Raw genomic sequence first — 19,865 nt, forward strand, 5'->3', positions numbered from 1 at the left:
CACACAGGTGACAGTGCCACTGAGTGCAGCTATGAGCTTCGGAGTCTAATAGTTTCTGCTTTGAATTCATTCTCTTCCACTTCCTGAAGCAAGCCACTTGGCCTCTCTGAGTCTCACTACTCTTCATCTATATAATGTGGATAATATTGGCCTACTGAAAGGATCATCGGTGAAATTAAGCAGTTGAAGACCCAACATTCCTATACTAATGACTGAATTAGGGCAGGTACCTGTTATTTGGTGATGATAATTGATCTAACCTTTGATTCCATGCTCTCTCTCTCTTTCAGGATCTTATTTCTTCATTTAGTCTGTTTGTCATGCTGGGGTTTCTCCTGCTTCTGATGGACTCCTTTTCCCTCATTATAAAAAATACACATGCCTCTCACCATGGAGAGAGGAATCTTTGCTATTTTTCACTCTAATTATTTCTTTCTTTCACATCCAGAGTTCTCAAATGATTGGTGTCCACTTGCTGGGTTTATTTCCTCAAAACATTCTTCATTTAAGCAGTTTTCACCTTCACTAATCCCTAGAAACTGTACTCTTAAAGGTCACTCATGGCCTTCTAGGCATCAAACTCAGAAACTTTCATTTCATTTTCATTGCTAACTTTTAACAGTGTTAACGAATTCCTCCTTCCAACTCTCAACTCTATCATTCACTTCTGATTGGATTTTCCTCCAATCTGTTACTCCTCATCTGCATTCTTGGGTAATTTTCCTAAATTCTCCTACCCCATTACTGTGAGAACTTTGTACGTTTCTTGCTCACAGTTAATACTCTTCTTTCTGTAGTTTTCTTTTCTTGAAGCGTTTTTGATTTCAAACTACAGTAATATTGTTAACTATATGTAGCTCACCCTCAATTCTACATTTACCTCCTAGACTTCCCTCCAAAGCTCCAGATGCTTTTCCTGACAATTTAAAAAATATTTCATAAATATCTCACGAGCATCTCCATTCATCTCCCCACATGCTATATTCCTTCCTGACTTCTTCATGTCTGACAATGGAAGTAAAAGTTCTCCCACTCTTCTAACACATCATGATAGATTTTTTTCTTCTTCCTCACCACTCCATAGAATAAATACTCATTTATTTAAGCCTCAAATAAATAAATCTTTGCTTTAATTACATATCTTCCATCTTTCATTTAGTGTTCATTCACACTTACATTTGCCCTCATCAATCCCACTTTATGAAGCGTAATGGCTTCCTTGTAAATTTCCCTCATGTAAGCTCTACCCACTCCACACATCCTACACACTGCCTCCACGTTAATCATGCAAAACAAATTTCTTCACATCACTTTCATGCACAAACAGATCTATGATGTCTAAATGTATACAGAATTAAGTTCATCCTGAGCAGAAGAATTCCCACACAATCCACAATCTTGTCCTGTCTTATTTCTAAAATTTATTATCTGTAGAATTATTATACTATGTTTTACAGCAAAGTATTTTATTAAAATAGCTGAAATATCTTCTGTTGGTATGGTACTTGATTAATTTTAACCTAAGACTATTCATTTTTTTTTGAAAGCCCGCGTACAGCAAAAAAAAAAAAAGAAAGGTATTTAAACATTTGCTTCCCTTTCTCTTTTGTAAATAAAAAGTCAAGCATTCTCACTCTCATTTCCTTCATTTTGAGCCCATATAAAAGGATAGATTTTTAACAGCAGCAAGTTGAAAGGAGAAAAATGAAAAGAACAAGGTACAATCACAATCATCCACCCCACTGTATCTCACTGAGGCTCAAGAGACCCAAGGCTATCAGAAAGACAGATGGTCCCCAGGTCCTCAAAGTGACCCAGCTATTCCTAAGCCCTCAGTTCTATTAAAAGTTGCCTCCAATATTATTTATGACTGAATTGTTGAGGGGGGGGTTACATGAGAAAAACATGTTTGCTACTTTATTTACGCCAAGGCAGAGATCATATGACTACTAATACCCATACTACTACAGTACTGCTACAAGTAATAGTTCACAGAGTACTTTCTCCATAAATTACCTACATGTGAGCTTAAATGTACTTGTGAGTTGTATAATATTACCTGTTTCATATGTAAAAGTTTGTCACTAAACCCACATCACATAGCTGGTAAATAAAATCAGTTTTCAAACCTAGATTCTCTGATTCCAGATCTTTTCACAAGCCCCTGCCTCTTTTCAATATTTCTTTTATACATGTCATCATAATGGATCTAGTTGACATATTTAAGGTAGTTTTTGTAACTTTCCTACCAAGCTTTTCTTCACTGTTTATCAATTTACCTGTCATTGTTATCTACCATCCTTCCCTTGCCCTAGAAACTTAGGCAAGTTGGTAAAGATGTGCAGCTCCTAAAATTGTAATGCATTCTCTTCAGGCTTTAACTGGGCCTCCCAGGGACAATGTCAAGTCCTTATGAAGGTGCTGTCCCGGTCTCTGATGCAGAATGGATACAGTGTATATCAGGATGAAGCCTGTCATCTTGGCCCGTGAGGGATGTGAAACATCTGACTAAGGGTGGCCAATTGTATATAGTTTGTACTGATAAAAGTTATTTTTATGGTTCTGTGATTCATTAGATTCTGTTATTTCTGTTTCTCTCTGCAAATTAATAATCCTCACATTTTTAAATGGGAGCAGATAACCATACTTTGGTGAGAGAATTCATTCTCCTTTTCCTGTCCAGTGACTGGGACACTCGGGTTGCTCTCTCTGTCCTGTTCTTGGTTATGTACCTGGTGACAGTGCTGGGGAACTTCCTCATTATTACTCTGGTCAGACTGGACAGCCGACTCCACACTCCCATGTATTTCTTTCTCACCAGCCTCTCCCTTGTTGATGTCTCCTATGCCACAAGCATTGTCCCTCAGATGCTGGTGCATTTTCTCGCAGGACGTAAAGGAATCCCATATGTGAGCTGTGTAGCCCAGTTATTTTCCTCCCTGGGCCTGGGTGGGATTGAGTTAGTTCTGCTGGCGGTGATGGCCTATGCCCGCTATGTGGCTGTGTGCGACCCCCTGAGATACTTGGTCGTCATGCGTGGAGGGCTCTGTACTAGTCGGCCATCACATCCTGGATCAGTGCCTCTGTCACCTCTCTCATGCAGACCACCATCACCTTTCAGTTGCCCGTGGGCACAACAAGTATATTGATCACATATCCTGCGAACTCCTAGCTGTGGTCAGGCTGGCCTGTGTGGACACCTCCTCCAATGAGATCGCAGTCATGGTTTCTAGTATTGTTCTGCTGATGACACCTTTCTGCTTGGTTCTCCTGTCCTACATCCAGATCATCTCCACCACCCTAAAGATCCAGTCCACAGAGGGGAGAAAGGAAGCCTTCCACACCTGTGCCTCTCACCTCGCAGTAGTTGTCCTTTGCTATGGCATGGCCATTTTCACTTACATCCAACCACGCTCCAGCCCTTCTGTCTTTCAGGAGAAGTTGCTCTCTCTCTTCTGTGCCATTTTGACACCCATGCTGAACCCCATGATTTACAGTCTGAGGAATAAGGAGGTGAAGGGGGCCTTTCAGAAACTACTAGGGCAATTATCTGGATTAACGTCAAAACTGGCAACTTGATGAATCATGAGCATCACTTGGAGAAAAGAGCTTTGCTTGTATGCTTCCCACCCAACTCAGATATGAAGCATTGTTACTGCATTGCCCTGGCAACCAGGAAGGAGATGACAAAATGTGTGCTTGTGGTACCGGGTAGGAGGCTGAGTGATTGGGTTGGGGTGTGGGATGTAAGGGTGTTTTTATGTCACAGCAGCATGTTCAGAGAAATTAAGCCCTGCTGTAATAGAACTTCCCACTGTTAACCACTCAGTATCCATTCACATGGCCTCAGAGTATTTGAGGAAAATATCATCTATTGTTTTTGATAGCATGAAAAATTGTTGTAATCATTGACCCATTCTTGGATCGTACCTTGGAACACTGACTTTATTCAACCACATTTTAAAGAGGTTATTGTATTTCCGTTGGGAACAAAATGCATTTTCATACTTGAACACTCACTTAAAATATTGTGTGGCATATATAGTCACGTTCATTAATTGTGTGAGACACTATCGTAAGGAGGGCGCTGCTATCGACGCTGATTAAAATGTTTTTGTGCATGACCTACCGCATGTGGGTGTACAGACTCTGAGTAATGGAAATAAATGAGAGGAGAAACATCGACGAAAGTCATATTTTACCATGATAAGGATATAATCGAGGGTTGTTTGTACACAATGACATTATTTAAGAAAAATATGAGATTCAGTTACTGCTAATTAGCATATGAATAATTTAATAAGAAAACTATTGCATGTATATTGGGTACCATTCAAAAGGTAAAACTGTAATTTCTGAAAATTTAGCAAACTTTCTTTTCTCTGAGATCTTGGGAAAAAATAAGCAAATAAACAAGGAAATAAATGAATACAATGTTAAGACATAGTTAATCTAAGAAAAGCAGTTTTCTTGGAGAAGCCAGTGAATGATAATACAGCTTTGGTTTTGTGTTATCAGGATAGGTCAGTCTGCTCTGCAGATGTTATTCTCAAGTCTCCACATTAAAGGCCTTCTTGTATTCCCCTCCCCATCACACACACACACACACACACACACACCAAAACCCTACTTAATCTCTGTAAATCTTGTGAGCTGGCATTGTGAGTGTACCTGTCTCTGAGGATAAACCTAAATAAGGTAAAAGAGGGGAAAGAAAGGATTACACAAGGGATAGGTAAGGGAAGGAGACAAAAAATATGGTAATAGTGGGTCCTCTCACTCTCTTCAAGGAGTATAAAAGAGGCACTCTTCTTTTTTTTTTGGTCTCATTATTAAGTCAGTTGATTGGCTTTTGGTTGATTTGCGTTTGGGCATTGGTGATCAGAAGTTGAAGGGTTTCCACCAGCACCTATTTTCTCTGTGAAATAAGATGGAGTACCCGTGGCTGAGAGTACAGGGGAAGGAGGAAGAGATACAGGAGTGAGACTTGAGAATGGTGCAGAACGAGGAAGAGATACAGGAGTGAGACTTGAGAATGGTGCAGAACGAGGAAGAGATACAGGAGTGAGACTTGAGAATGGTGCAGAACGAGGAAGAGATACAGGAGTGAGACTTGAGAATGGTGCAGAACGAGGAAGAGATACAGGAGTGAGACTTGAGAATGGTGCTGGTTTTTTTTTTTTTTTTTTTGGCTGTGTTGGGTCTTCTTTGCTGCCCTTGGGCTTTCTCTAGTTGCGGTGAGCGGGGACTACTCTTTGTTGCGGTGCGCGGCCTTCTCATTGCAGTGGCTTCTCTTCTTGCGGAGCGCGGGCTCTAGGCACACGAGCTTCAGTAGTTGCAGCACATGGGCTCAGTAGTTGTGGCGCAAGGGGTCTAGGGCATGGGGGCTTCAGTAGTTGTGGCACATGGGCTCATTAGTTGTGGCTTGTGGGCTCTAGACCGCAGGCTCAGTAGTCGTGGTGCACGGGCTTAGTTGCTCCACAGCATATGAGATCTTCCCTGACCAGGGCTCAAACCCGTGTCCCCTGCATTAGCAGGCGGATTCTTAACCACTCCACCACCAGGGAAGTCCGAGAATGGTGAAGGTTAATAGTCCACATGGGTATAGACAAATGTGCCCCTTTTACCTGTGGACATCACTGAGCCTAAAGTATCTCTGAATTTCATCTCAGTGTCTTCAATTACAAGGTCACAAAGGTCATATTTTTCCTCTAATTTGACCGTTATCTTTATTCTCAGACTTCTCTAAAGCAAAGTTACAGTCGATCATTTTGTAGGCATTGACTTTGTTGTAGACAGTGCTTTTGGCATTGTGGGGTATCAAAGTTGTGTTCAGGTATAGCCGCTACCTCAAGAAATTTACAGTTTTCTAGGGCAGGGGTTGGGAAACTGTTTCTGTATTAGGACAAATAGAAAATATTTTAGACTCTGTGGGCCATGCATTCTACATCACAGCTATTCAACTCTGCCATGATAGCACTAAAATAGCCATAGATAATACATAAAAAAAGAATGAATGTGGCTGGTAGCAATAAATCTAAATATATGGACACTGAAATTTTAAATTTGAATTTTATATAATTTTTACATCATAAAATACCCTTTTTATTTTTTCAACGATTTAAAAATATTCTTTTCTTGTGGGCCATGCAAAAACAAATGGCCAAATTTGGCTTTTGGGCAATCGTTTGCTACACCATTATAGGGGAAATAGAACAAAAGTGCAAAATTATAACACGAGGTATGCGCATAAAGAGCCCTGATACTCAAAGGAAGAAAGGGTTCATAAAGAGTCCTGATATTCAAAGGAAGAAGGGATTCTTTTCTGCATGTAGACTGTTATAATGGTGAAGGCTTCTAAGAGAAAATGAAGTGGTTCTCACTTCAGTTTGCATTTCAGAAAGCATCTCATTTCTCATAGTCATTTAGGTCCATTTACCCAAGATCTAAGGACTCCATACTAATGGGTGAATGGAGGACGTGAATCACACACTGAGCATAACTCTTAGATATCGGTTGAATATTAATTGGATGATTTGTATTACTTCTTAGCCCTAGCAGCATTTAACTACAGTGACAGGTCTTTTGGGGACACATTCCCTTACATACAAGCTGAAGCTTCACTCTGTACTGTCCCTTATCATGACGTCTGGGACCATCAGGTTCTCCCCTATTCATCTCACTAAAATTCAGGATTTTGAGATCTAAGCCTATTGTATAAAATACAGGTCCTGTAAAATATACACAACCAAGTCAGACTGATGTGGTTTGGTTGTCCTTCTAGTTCCAAATTTGGGCTAGGCTACTCTCAGTGAAATCTGATCCTCAGTAGCATGAGGTGGTTTTCCATCTCATGGAAAATATCTCACCACTGTATGCGTCCTGTTTCCTGACTGCTCTGAGCCTTCTACATCTTCCTCATCGAAGTATAGCAGATAACAAAACAAGAAGTGCGATCCTGGACAGTTATAAAACCTCTCTAAGAATCAGCTCTCTATTTCATAACTTACAAAGAATAATAAGCTCCTCATGAGAAATTTGAGAGTCTTGAGTGAAATATTATATGTAAAGCGGTTAGTAAAATGGCTGACACACAAAAAGCACTTGATAACTGTTTGCTATTATCTTTGTTTTTTTTCTCATAAAGTGTTCTACCCATTTTCGCCACCTCCTGTCCTCCCTGACCTTCTGGCAAACATTTTAGACCAACTCACTAGTCCATCCCAAACAATCTAAGGGGTCTGACAGAAGAGTAGACGCCAGAATAGTGTCTAGAAAACAGACCTCTAATTTTTGGCAACAAAGAACAAATTCTGTCTCATGCATTCTCATTGTAGGAGGTATCATCCCCCAAGCGGTGAAAATTGGTCTTCATGGGCGGGGGGCAAAAATATCTTCGATATTGGGCTTCCCTGGTGGCGCAGTGGTTGAGAGTCCGCCTGCTGATATATATATATATATATATATATATATATATATATATATGTGTCAGATATTGCAATGGCTTATGGTCCTTCAAAGGGACCATATAAACAGATATACAGAATATCTAAGGTATTAAATTTTCATGGGTTGGGTGATTAAGAAAAAGATGTCTAAAAAGTTGTCTTTTAGGGATAATGATGAATAAAGGACTGAGACAAACTGCTCCATCTGTAGAGAACTATTCCTTGTTTGGGCACCAATATTCACAAGTGAATCATAAGCTCAGAGGTCAGAAGACGTATAGTCCTAGAGTTAATTCGTTATAGGCTTGATGTCTGCTTCATCTGTTTTTTACTATCTTAGTCTATAACCCTGGGCCTTGACTACCTTGACCTACTCTATCTAAGCAAATCCTTCTGCCCAGTTGGTTTCTACCCCTACTTTTGGCCTTTACAGCCATAAAGGTATGGACAACTGAAAGTTGAGTGAATTCACCCTGCTGTGGGACCTGAGTCACTGGAGACCCTGTTCAACTTCTGGCAGAGTACCTGGTGGCAGTGCTGTGATACTTCCTCATCAAGCCCCTGTGAGCAGTCTGGACACTTGATCACCTGTTCTATATATTTTTATTTATGACTGTGCTTTGTGGGGTTCTGTTACAAAGTAGTTCTGTTTCACAGATGCTTACTCACTTTTTGGGAGCCAAGAAGTCTAGAGACTTTTAGAGGGGGTATTAGAATTCCCATCAGTTATATAAATACAGGATTTAAGTCAGATTTATAAAAATCTGAAAGAGCAGAGTAATATTAGCTAGCTCTGTGCTACACTTACGAATTTTAAACTTTAAAGGTCTCCTAAATTCTGTAAGCTTATATTAATGCCTTTCCTTAAAATACAGATATTATTATCCACATTGGGGATAAAATATGAGTTTCAAGTATATGTAACTCACACAAGCTCAGACAGCTAGTAATCAACACATACAGCCGAGATTCAGTTTAGCCTTGGCTTGTCTGAATCCAAAGGTGTATCCCTTTTGGGATACCACAGGGAGTTTTGGCACTTTAAGTCTGCTGTGTGTGGATCAGCGTTCAGTTGAAGATGTGAAAAACCCACAGAGCCGTAGTGTTACCATTATAGTTAGGACCGTTAGAGTTTCAAGTGATAAGACCCAAAACAAACTGGATAAGCAAAGCTAAAAAATAAATTAAATACCTTAACTGTGGAATATAGTAATCAGTATCATGAATGGTATCATGAATAACTGAATCTAGAGTCTAAAAATTTTTTTGAAGTTTGTCTTTTTAAAGTTTTTCTTATTTCCTGCCTCTTGGCTTTGCTTCTCTCTGTGGAGCTTGTTCTTTTCTATCATTCATCGATTTCCTCTATGAGGTGGAAAAAGTGACCCTTGGAGGCCCCAGATATACAACATGATGTGAGAGACAAAATCCTGACTTGTCTGCTAGCTCCAGCAGAAAAAACTCAGAGATAGGTCCAGGTTGGCTTACCCTGGGTGGTGTGGCCCTTCCTCAGTCAAGCCCTCTGTTAGGGCTATGAGGCATTAACATATTTTTTACTTGAATTGTTTTGCTTAATGGAAACTTACTTTATCACCAGTCATATGTTCAATCTTTGTAAATGTGGCATACATACTTGAAAAAAACGTGTTTTCTGTAATAGTTGATTGGAGTATTCTATAAATGTTAATTAGTCCACCGTTGATAGTGCTGTTGAAGTTTTCTGTTTCCTTATCATTTCCTTATTATTCGCTTCTTTCTACTTGTTCCATCAATTATTGAGAAGTATTGAAATCTCTAAGTATAATTGTGAATTTGCCTATTTCTCCTTGCATTTCTATCAGTTTTTGCTTCATGTGTTTTGAGGCTCTGTTATTAAGTGCCTCAGTATTTACAATTGTTCTGTATTCTTGATGAATCTTTTACTATTATGAAATGCTTTTCTTTATCCCTGGTAGTGTTCTTTGCTCTGAAATCTACTTTGAGTGATATTACCATAGAAACTCTAGCTTTCTTTTGATTAGTGTTAATGTGGTATTTTTTCACCATATCTCATGGATCATTGTCCTTCATTGCCTGATGTCCAATGCCATGAAAATTGTAGTTTAATATATTTTGTCCTGATCTATAGTTCTTTCTGATGGGAGGGTAAGTTCAAGCCCTGTTTCTGTATCTTGGCTAGAAAGGGAAACTTCTTTTGTCTGTTCCATTGATCCATGCCTCTACTGATAAAGCAATGTTAGATTGTATTGAGTACTGTAGCTTAATAGTAAGTCTTTAAATCAGAGAATGTCACTCCAAATTTGTTCTACATTTTCAAAATTACTTAGTCTGTATTCTAGGTTCCTTGTTTTCCACATACATTTTAGAATCAGCTTGTCAAATGTTTCAAAAAAGCCTGATGGAAATTTGATTAGGATTGCATCAAATTTATAAGTCAAATAGTAGGGGAGAACTGTCAGCTCAGCAATATTGAATCCTACAATTCGTGAACATGGTATTTCTTTCCATTTATTTAGGTCTTCTTTAATGTCTCTGATCAGTTTGTTTGTAGTTTCCATGATAAAAATCTTACACATGTTTCATTAGCTCTTTTTCTAGTATTCTGTGGTTTTTAATGTACTTTACATGATACTCTATTATAATTTCAGTTTCCACTTTATTCATTGCTAGAATGTAGAAATAAAATTTATTATTTCATACTGATGTGCATCCTTTGTCATTGTTAAAACCCCTTATTAGATTTCCTGTTTTTGTTATTGGTAGATTCTCCTTTTATTTCTTTTGCTTTCTTTATTGCAATGACTAGAACCTCTAATACAGTGTTGAATAGGGGTGTTGAGAGTAAATCTGCTTCATTTTTCTGGATCTTAGAGGGGAATCATTCAGTCATTCACCATTAAGAATGATGTTGACTATTAGAAATTTGTTAATGTCCTTTTTCAGACCGAGGACTTTCTCTTCTATCTCTAGATTCCTCAGTTTTTATAATTAATGGATATTGAATTTTGTCAAACAATTTTTCTCATGTCTATTGAGATATATCTCATATAGATATCATATATATATATCTCAATAGATAGCATATACATCATATATATCTCAATAGATACCATATATATGATATATATATGTCTCAATAGATATATATTATCATATATAGGTAATCTGTAGACTCTTGATTTGGTAAATCACATTTTTTAGTTTTTTTAAAAATGATTTTATTTTGAACTAGTTTTAGACTTAAGGAAAGCTTGAAAATACAATACAGAAAGTTTACCGTAAAGTTAACCTCTTACATGACCATAGTACAAATAACAAAACCAGGAATGTAACATTGGTGTAATTAATATTATTTCATTTTTAGCTAAATTATAGTGCTTGGTCTAATTTTATCAGTTTTCTCACTAATTATTTACTTTTTAAAATTTAGAACACTATCCAGGATCCCACATTACATTTGCTTATTATTTCTCTTTAATCTCCTTCATTCTGTAACAGCTTGTCTTTCCTTGTCTTTCATGCCTTGACACTTTTGAAGAATATTGACCAATTGAAAGTTTTACTAACTTTGCATTCCTGGGATAAACTCAACTTGGAAATAACATATTTATTATAAGCTGGATTCAATTTACTAATATTTTAAAAGTATTTTTGTGTCTATGATGATGAGTGATTTTGGTCTGTAGTTTTCTTTTTTTTATTTGCAGTGTTTTTGTTTGGTTTAGATATCAGGGTAATATTTAAAGAATTAATTAAAGGAGCAAAGTTACTTCTGCTGAAGGTTTCTAGAAGAGTTTGGTAGATTTTGTAATACTTCTTCCTAAAATGTTTGGTTTAATTCACCAGTAAAGCCATTTGGTCTGTTGTTTAGATATAGGACTATTCATGGTATCTGTTTCTTCTTTTATGAGTTTGGCAGCACAAAACTTCTAAAAGAAATTTAAAATTTTTCCATTTCGTGTGAGTAGTCAAATGTATTAACATAGACTATATTCATAAGGTTTTGTTCTTATCCTTTTGATGTCTGTAGGATCAGTAGTGATGTCACCCCTTTCATTTTTTATATTGATAATTTGTGTCTTGTCTCTTCTTTCTTGATCAGTCTAGATAGAAGTTCATCAGTTTTATTGATGCCTTCGAAGAATCATCCTGATTTTTTTTTTTCTATTTTTCTCTTTTCTATTCCATTGATTTCTGTTCTCATCTTTATTTTATCTTAGGTGTATGTCCTTAACTTTGCTTGTAATATTTTGTCTGTTGACTATGAATACTTTTATCAATAACTGAAAATATCTTTATTTCTCTTTTTTTTAAAAGACATTTTCTTTGGGCATAGAATTCTAGGTTGGCATTTTTTTTCTTTCAGTTTTTCTGTTAATATCATTTTTTTCTCTGTATGTAATGCATTTTTTTATACAACTGCTTTCATAATTTTGTTCTTATTATTGCTTTTCAGCACTTTGATAACGTAGCACTTTGTAATGTTTTTCTTCATTTTTAAAAAATGCTTGAGGTTTGCTGAGCTCCTTGAATGTGTAGGTTCTTTCTCTTCATTATATTTGGAAATTTGAGTTTAATATTTTTAAAATATTGGTTATGTCTTCCCCTATACCCCAGTACTCCTTTTTACTTCTGGGACTCTGATTTCATGTTTGATATTTCTCACAGCTTATTGAAGCACTGTTCAATTTTTTTCACTCTTTTTTTCTCTACCTCATTTTGGATAGTTTCTATTGCTATGTCTGCAAGTTCTCAGATCTCTTCCTCTGCAGTGTCTAATCTGCTATTGATTTTATCCAGTGTATTTTTCATTTTAGGTATCATATTTTTCATCACCTTATAGTTTGAATTGGGTACTTTTATATCTTTGGTTTCTTTCCTCATCATGCTTAGCGTTTTCTCTGTCTTCTTGAAATGTGAAGTGTATTTATAATGGCTATCTTAATGTGCTTGTATTCTAATTTTATCACCTCTGTTGTTACTGCATAATTTTTATTTGTTGATTTTTCTCCTCATCATGGCTTGTTTGCATTCCCTCTCCTTGGGCTGTGGCCTGGAAACTCTTCTGCCTCTTTGTATGCTTGGAAAAATTTTTTACTGGATTATAGACAGTATGTGAGTTTTATGTTTTTGGGTGGTGGATACTTCTGTTCTCTTCACCTATATCTTAGGAAATTTTTCATGATGTTTGATTTCTTTTATAGTTTCCAGATTTAAGTGCTTGAAAGAGGAAATATTTGTCTTCTCCCTGTACCTATTAAATGGTATTTTCTAAGGGGTGGGACTACCCCATCTTTGTTCTCCTTGCATCAAGTGATATTAAAAATAGTGTATAGTAAACTATTATCCATTTCCAAGACTAATAAAAGAAGACAAAGAGAAATGGAAGAAATAGGCAATATTAGGAAAGAAAAGAGACATTACCACAGATTCTATATACATTAAAATATATAAGAAGGTATTAACAAATTTGGACTAATAAATTTGAAAAGTTAGATGAAAGAGATAAATTCCCAGGAAAGATAAACCTGACCAAAATGGACACATGAAGAAATAGAATAGTCCTATATACTAAGAAATTTGAATCCATATTTAAGAATTTTTTAACAAAGAGCATTTCAGGCCAGGTGGCTTCACCAGTGAACTCTACCAAATATATAAGGAAGAAATAACACCACTCATCCACAAAAGTAATTTCGTATATGCATATTTAATATATAAAAGCCAGTTACATTTTTATATAATTTAAAAGTTACTATTTAAAACAGCACTTCAAACCGTCATACCTGGGAACAAATCTAATAAGACATATACAACACACAGAAAAAATATACATAGAAAAAAGGAAAGATATTAAATAAATGGGAGAATATTTTTTTTTTATGGATTGGAATACTGAATAGCATAGAAATGTCACTTCTCCCCAAATTGATTTTTAGGTAAAATCCCAATTAAAATTTCACAAAGGTTTTTTTTTTTTTTTTCCTGGAAACCTAATTCTAATTCTAGAGTCAGATTGAATATTCAAATAGCCATGAAGAGCCGAAACAATTTGAAAATGTAGAATCAAGTTGGAGGATTTATACTACTATAAACAAGGTTTTTTATAAAGCTACAGTAATTAAGACAATGCAGTACTGGTATAATAATAGATCTAAGTAGACCAATGGATCATTAAAAAATAGTCTAGAGAAAAACCTACACATATTTAAACCTACACAAATTTAATATAAATTAAAATTTGGTTTGTGGTAACACAGGAGAATAGTGAGGAAAGAATTGTCTCTCAATAAAAGTGGATATTCACATAGAAAAAAATGAATCTAGGTTCCTGTGTCATATCATGCACAGAAATAAATTCCAGATATATTGTTGATCTAGATGTGAAAAGTAAAACATTAAAACTCCCAGAAGATGGCATTGAAGAATAACTTCATGATTTGGGAGAGACAAAGATTTCTCACTTAAGACTCAAAATGCAGTAACTATATTAAGAACAATTACGAATAGAACTACATTAAAATTAATAACATCTTTTCATCAGAGACCCCATTAGAGAATGAATAGGTGGGAGAAAATATTTGTGATACATATAAATGACAAGTGACTCACATTCAAAATATATAAAGAACTAAAATCAAAAAGAGAAAGAGAAATAACCCAATAGGAAAATAGGCAAGAAATTGAACACACACCTCAGAAAGTGGAATATCCAAACAGTCAGTAAATACTTAAAAATATGTAGAGCCTCATTAGTTATCATAGAAATGTAAAATATAATCACAGTGAGATACTACTATGTACACATCAGAATGGCTAAAATGAAAAAGACTTAATCCAAGGATAAAGAATGGTTAGAGCAAAGGAATACTCATACAGAGTTGGTGGCAATATAATTGAAACATCTGTTTTGACAGAACTGGTGATATTAGCTAAAGTGGGACACACATAATCTGTGATATAGCAGTTCCACTACTAGGCAACAGAAATGAGTACAGTACATGTCTGGGACAAAAGATGAGTGAGTGAGTGTGTGTGTGTGTGTGTGTGTGTGAGAGAGAGAGTGTGTTTATGTGAATGTTCATAGCAGTGTTGTTTTTAATAGCCCCAAATTAGAAACCACCTAAATGTCCATCAGTGGGATGGATACCAGATTTGAGATGCCTTTAAGTGGGTAGTAAATTTTTGTAGTATTTTTAGAAAATGAGGGCAAAAATCTAGATACAAAAATACATAATGACAATGCCCAGTAAAAAGGAACCTCCCAATAGTGAGACAAAATGGAGATTTGTCCCATGAAAAAGTTGCATAAGTTGTGTAGATAATATATGATCATAGCTTATGTACAATTTCAGAACCTTGTTACAGGAGATATTGCCCAAAGATCCCCTTGACGGTCCATAAATAATTGGGCACTTTGGCTCAGATAGTCTCAGTCATGAGTACATGGACAGAAAGTCATGGGCAAGTTTTAACTACCTCAAAGTGAAACTTCAACAAAGACAGGAGAATGTCTCCAGGGGAACTGGGGATTCAGATTCTCTTCTCTCCTGTTTCTGGCTCAGGGAAAACTGAATTCTCACTTGTAAATTCTTTTAAAAGCAGATGAGAGTTTAAGGTGAGAGAGTCACCATACAGAGAAGGTGAAAAAACAATGGAAACCTAACAAGCACAGCATAATTGGCCTGTAGAGATTTTATCTCTGAGGGAAAATAAAATCCCACTTCTTGCCCAGCCCTGCTCTTCCTGGGCAATGCTGACCTCTTTTCCTGGAGGTAAGGCAGTCATGCTCAGAGGATCTCCATTGGGTTCTTAGGATTATGAGTCAAGAAGCAAGGATTTCCTTAACACACAGCTTCTTTCTGGGCTCATGTGAAACTTGGGTTGAGTTTGGTTACTACAGAGATTAAGGTCCCATTTTTGCAATTGGTTTTAAGAAAATACATTTAGGTAGCCAAACTGGGGAGAAATTTCTCTCGAATACCTCTGAGAAATGAAGCACCTAGCCTGGGGCTTTTACTGCATTCATGGGAAACATTGAACTTATTTACTACAGGTCCTGTCACATTGCACTCCCCCCAGCACTTGTCCACTGCTGGAAATTTGGACCTGAGAACAGGTTTGTGTTAACCAGCTCATTCTTAAACAGTGATGGTCAGAAGGTAACTTCATCTAGATGACTGGCTCTAAACTTTCTGTTGTAGTTGTAGGTATGCATTAGGAAGTGGGAATGGGGTGGGGATAGCAACTTAGCCAGTTAACATTGTTGGGAAATCTCAAGCTTTCCAGGTGGCTTCTTTTGAGAACACTTCTGATGTAGAACTTTAGGAAGCTTGAATCACAGTTCTTGGAAGGAGAGGTGGTTCAGGAATGCTGTTTATCTTACTATTATTGTCACTTACAACACCTCCACCTTATTTCTGAAAATCTGTTTTTAACTTTTATTTACATACCATATTTTCAAAAGTGTTTTAAACATTTTACTTTTGGTTAAAAAATTATTCTTTTTCCTATTGATGTCATATCCTTTTTCTATTATCCTCCCTACTTCCCTCACTCCAGTGAATTGGGACAGACTTGAATTTATGCTCCCTTTAGACAGATGAAGAAGCTACAGTTGGACCTCCAGATCCACAGGTTCTACATCTGTGGATTCACCGACCATGGATTGAAAATATTAAAAAATTTTCCAGAAAGTTCACAAAAGCAAAACTTGAATTTACTTAATGCTAGCAACTATTTACTTATCATTTACTTTGTAATTAGATATTATGAGTAATCTAGAGATGATTTAAAGTGTACAGGAGGATGTGTGTAGGTTATATGCAAATACTAGGCCATTTTATATAAGGGACTTGAGCATATGTGGATTTTGGTATCCACTGGAGTCCTGAAACCAATCCCAGGGATACTGAGGAGCAGCTGTAGTAATGACAGTCGAACTGGGAAATGCAAGTTCATTGGCCAAGCAGGTCGTTCATTCACTCCCGGGGAGAGGCACTTTAGAAAACATGAAGATGGTACAGAAACGTGTCATGTGTACCATGAGTGTTTCTATTTGTAAACAATACCTTGCTGAGCCTTTAAGCGGAATTACTGATCCAAGACCAGGGATTACTGCATTTTCTTTGTCAAGCCCTTAACTACTATTAGTTTTTAAGAAGTGAAAACTCAAAACCACAAGATATTATCATCAGATTTTTCAGTCAAGTCTCCTTATTTGGTACCTGAGAATACCTTAAATAATCATCAGCTACCTCCTGCACTGTATTTTTTTTTCCTTTTAGCCCTCTCCTGGTGAATTGCTACATGAATTGTTTCATGTATTATAGCAGAATCAGAGACTGCCTCATGCACTTCCTAGGAATATTATCTATTAAAATATCATCTGTACATTGTCAGGTTCTGCTGACAGGTCTCAGGCACTGATTTTCCCCTTTGAAGTCACTTATCTCTCTTTTGTACCTGAGGTCTTCACCAGTGATAATTTTATATTCCAACTTTTCCCTTTTCATTGGGGATAAAAAGGTAGGTTTCCTCTTTCTTTGATAGAAATATTACAAAGTGGCTTGCTGATCTGAAGCTCTAGAGTAAATTCTAAAGAATTAAGGAACATTTTGTACTTTTATTGCCTCCTCTTGTAATTTACATAAATTATCTCTCAGAGTAGGAATGGTTTATCAAGCTTAATTCATTTCTAGATAAAAGATTATCAAATGCAAATGCCAATAGACCCTTCTCTGCTGGCTAATCCAATCACCTTTGGCACCCTATTTATCTGCATTTAGCTGCCCTTACTGTCATGAATGCCCTCAACACAAAATATGATTCTCATCATATATTCAATGGCACTATCTGATCACAGACAGCAAACAGATAATATCTCCTTGTCACAGCAGTGCATGCGTTTCATTTTCTCTGCCTAAAGGACAGGGTAATTAGAGGGACAGGGTATGTGGGAAATCTAGAGTGGGCTTTGTTCAGTCCGTGAGGTTTTTGGAAATCACTTGAGATTTGACAAGTAAGGTACAAATAAGATTACTAAGAGTTCCAGAAAGAATACTAGAGCCCTTGAGCTTTCAGAAATACTAATATATCAGCAGGATTAGAAAGTTTGGGGATGGTATTGAGCAGACTAGAGTATTACCTTCTGGTCATGTGAGTCACAGTAGAGGGAGCATAGCACAAGGATGAGAAAAGACCGAGTTTTCTAAGGGGCAGGGGATAGTCAAATATTTCAGATAAAGATAAAAGTAAGGACGGTTAAAGGAAAGAGATCATCAACAGTCATTTCACTGAGTTAATTGTAATTAATTTTTTCCATCACGTTATATGGTCTCCAAATCACAATAATCACTATCCAGAATACATACAAATAGAATCAGAGGGAACGTGCAGCCAGTTTCCCCTTCCGTTTAGTTAATAGGCCAGCACGTGTGGCAACTCTTCGAGCTCTCGGCATTTACTAAGGAACACAGTTAATGCATCTTTTATTTGTTTCTTGACAGCCATACTCTGCTGTCGACCCCATGATCTGCTCTTTCAAGGGAGGAGAAATGCAATATTGCAGATTCTTTCCTCTTATTCTCTCAGCCAGGTAAAAGACAAACAGGTGAAGATTTTTCAAAACTGAGCCTGGTCACCCAGGTCTTCATTTTTTATCTCACTGACTCTAAGATGTAATTTTCGATAATTTTTAGCTACTAAAAACTATTTTATATTTGCTACCTTCTAACTTACAACCCCAAATTTGTGATTTTAAAAGGGTGGAAATTTAGTATCTCATTTTCATAGTCAAAGAATCCAGAAGTAAAAAAAGTAAATTAAAAAGAAAACCTGTTCATACCTATTAGGTTCCATTCAGTATGGATTCTGAGATAGTAAGGAGGGAAAAACCGGTGTCTAAGAGGGAAGTAAACAAACTCCATGGTTAGGAGTTGGCTTTAAAGAAAAAATATCATGTTTTACAGTTAATCTTTTTAACTCAAATAAGCATTTTAATGAAAACATTTCTGCTTAAGGAAGCTTCTCCTTGGATCTGAGCCACATCAGTGGGTTCTGTTGTTTCCCAGAAGGAGACATACAATCTGAAAAACCACACCACTTAATATTAGATGGCTATTTGGTCTAAGTGACCGTATAAGGTCCTCTGGCACCTTATGTATCTAGTTTTTTTGATTTATAACTTGGGTTTGGTCTTCAGAAGCTCATGGGCAGGGAAGACCAGACATGGATGAGTGAGTTCATTCTGCTGGGACTGTCCAGCTGCTGGGAGCCTCAGGTCTCCCTCTTTGTCCTTTTCCTGGCCATGTATCTGATGACTGTGCTGAGGGACTTCCTCATCATCCTCCTTATCAGACTGGACAGCAGGCTAAACACACCCATGTACGTTTTCCTCAGTATCCTGTCATTTGTGGACATCTGTTATATCAACAGCACTGTCCCCCAGATGCTCATTCACTTCCTGTCAGCCCAGAAGTCTATCCCATTCTACAGCTGTGTGCTCCAGCTGTTTATCTCCTTGGCCATGAGCAGCCCAGAGCTCTTCCTGCTGGAAGCCATGGCTTATGACCGCTGTGTGGCAGTGTGCCGCCCACTGCACTACGCAGTCATCATGCACGGAGGGCTGTGCCTGGGGCTGGCTGCTGGCTGCTTGCTGGCTGGTTTCACGAATTCACTGATGCAGACAATCATCTTTCAGCTACCTCTGTGCCATAAGGTTGTTCATCACTTTGCCTGTGAGATGTTGGCTGTGCTGAGGCTGACCTGTGTGGACATCTCCTTCAACAAGGTCATGGTGGCCATCTCAGGATTTCTGGTGATGATGCTTACCTGTTTTCTTGTTCTGTTCTCCTATGGTCGTATAGTTGCTGCGATTCTGTGTCTTCATTCTGCCCAGGGACGCCACAAAGCATCTGGGACGTGTGCCTCTCACCTCATTGTGGTTTCCATGTGCTTTGGAACAGCCATCTTCACATACTTGAGACCCATGGCTGGCTCCTCAGCAGAACAGGAGAAGATGGTCACCCTGTTCTATGCTGTGGTGACCCCAATGCTGAATCCCTTAATCTACAGCTTGAGGAACAAGGAAGTGATGAGCACCTCTAGAAGAGTGTTGGGGAAACTTAGTGACAAAGGGTAAAGATTCATAGAATTTCTCCTTCCCTCCAACAGCCCATAGAACGACATTCTAAACAAAGAGAAAATGATGGACATGCCCTTTCTTCTCAGATTTTCTCATAAGGTAGATCATGGTGAACAAGTTTTTCTAGACTGACTTTCCACATTCATCCACATTTTGACTATGTATCACTGCTCTGTTATACATACGGTTAAAAAAAAAAACAAACCTTTAATTATTAAACTGCAGTCTGCTGGATAATCTCTCCTCCTAGACTTCATATTCCCCCTTTTACTTCC

General features: G+C 37.3%; 2 protein-coding genes across 2 annotated transcripts; both read left to right on the forward strand.

Moving 5' to 3' along the window:
• The first annotated feature begins 2,627 nt into the window (after positions 1–2,627).
• On the forward strand, positions 2,628–3,579 carry LOC136128172 (olfactory receptor-like protein OLF3). The gene is given in 3 exon segments (XM_065883925.1): positions 2,628–3,054; positions 3,057–3,128; positions 3,131–3,579. Coding segments are annotated over 3 exon segments (948 nt in total).
• Positions 3,580–18,654: 15,075 nt separating this feature from the next.
• On the forward strand, positions 18,655–19,587 carry LOC136128270 (olfactory receptor-like protein OLF3). The gene has a single exon (XM_065884066.1). The coding sequence runs from the start codon at positions 18,655–18,657 to the stop codon at positions 19,585–19,587; it is 933 nt and encodes a 310-aa protein (XP_065740138.1).
• The last annotated feature ends 278 nt before the right edge of the window (positions 19,588–19,865 follow it).

This window comes from Phocoena phocoena, chromosome 9 (assembly GCF_963924675.1).
Source record: "Phocoena phocoena chromosome 9, mPhoPho1.1, whole genome shotgun sequence".
Lineage (NCBI taxonomy): Eukaryota > Metazoa > Chordata > Mammalia > Artiodactyla > Phocoenidae > Phocoena > Phocoena phocoena.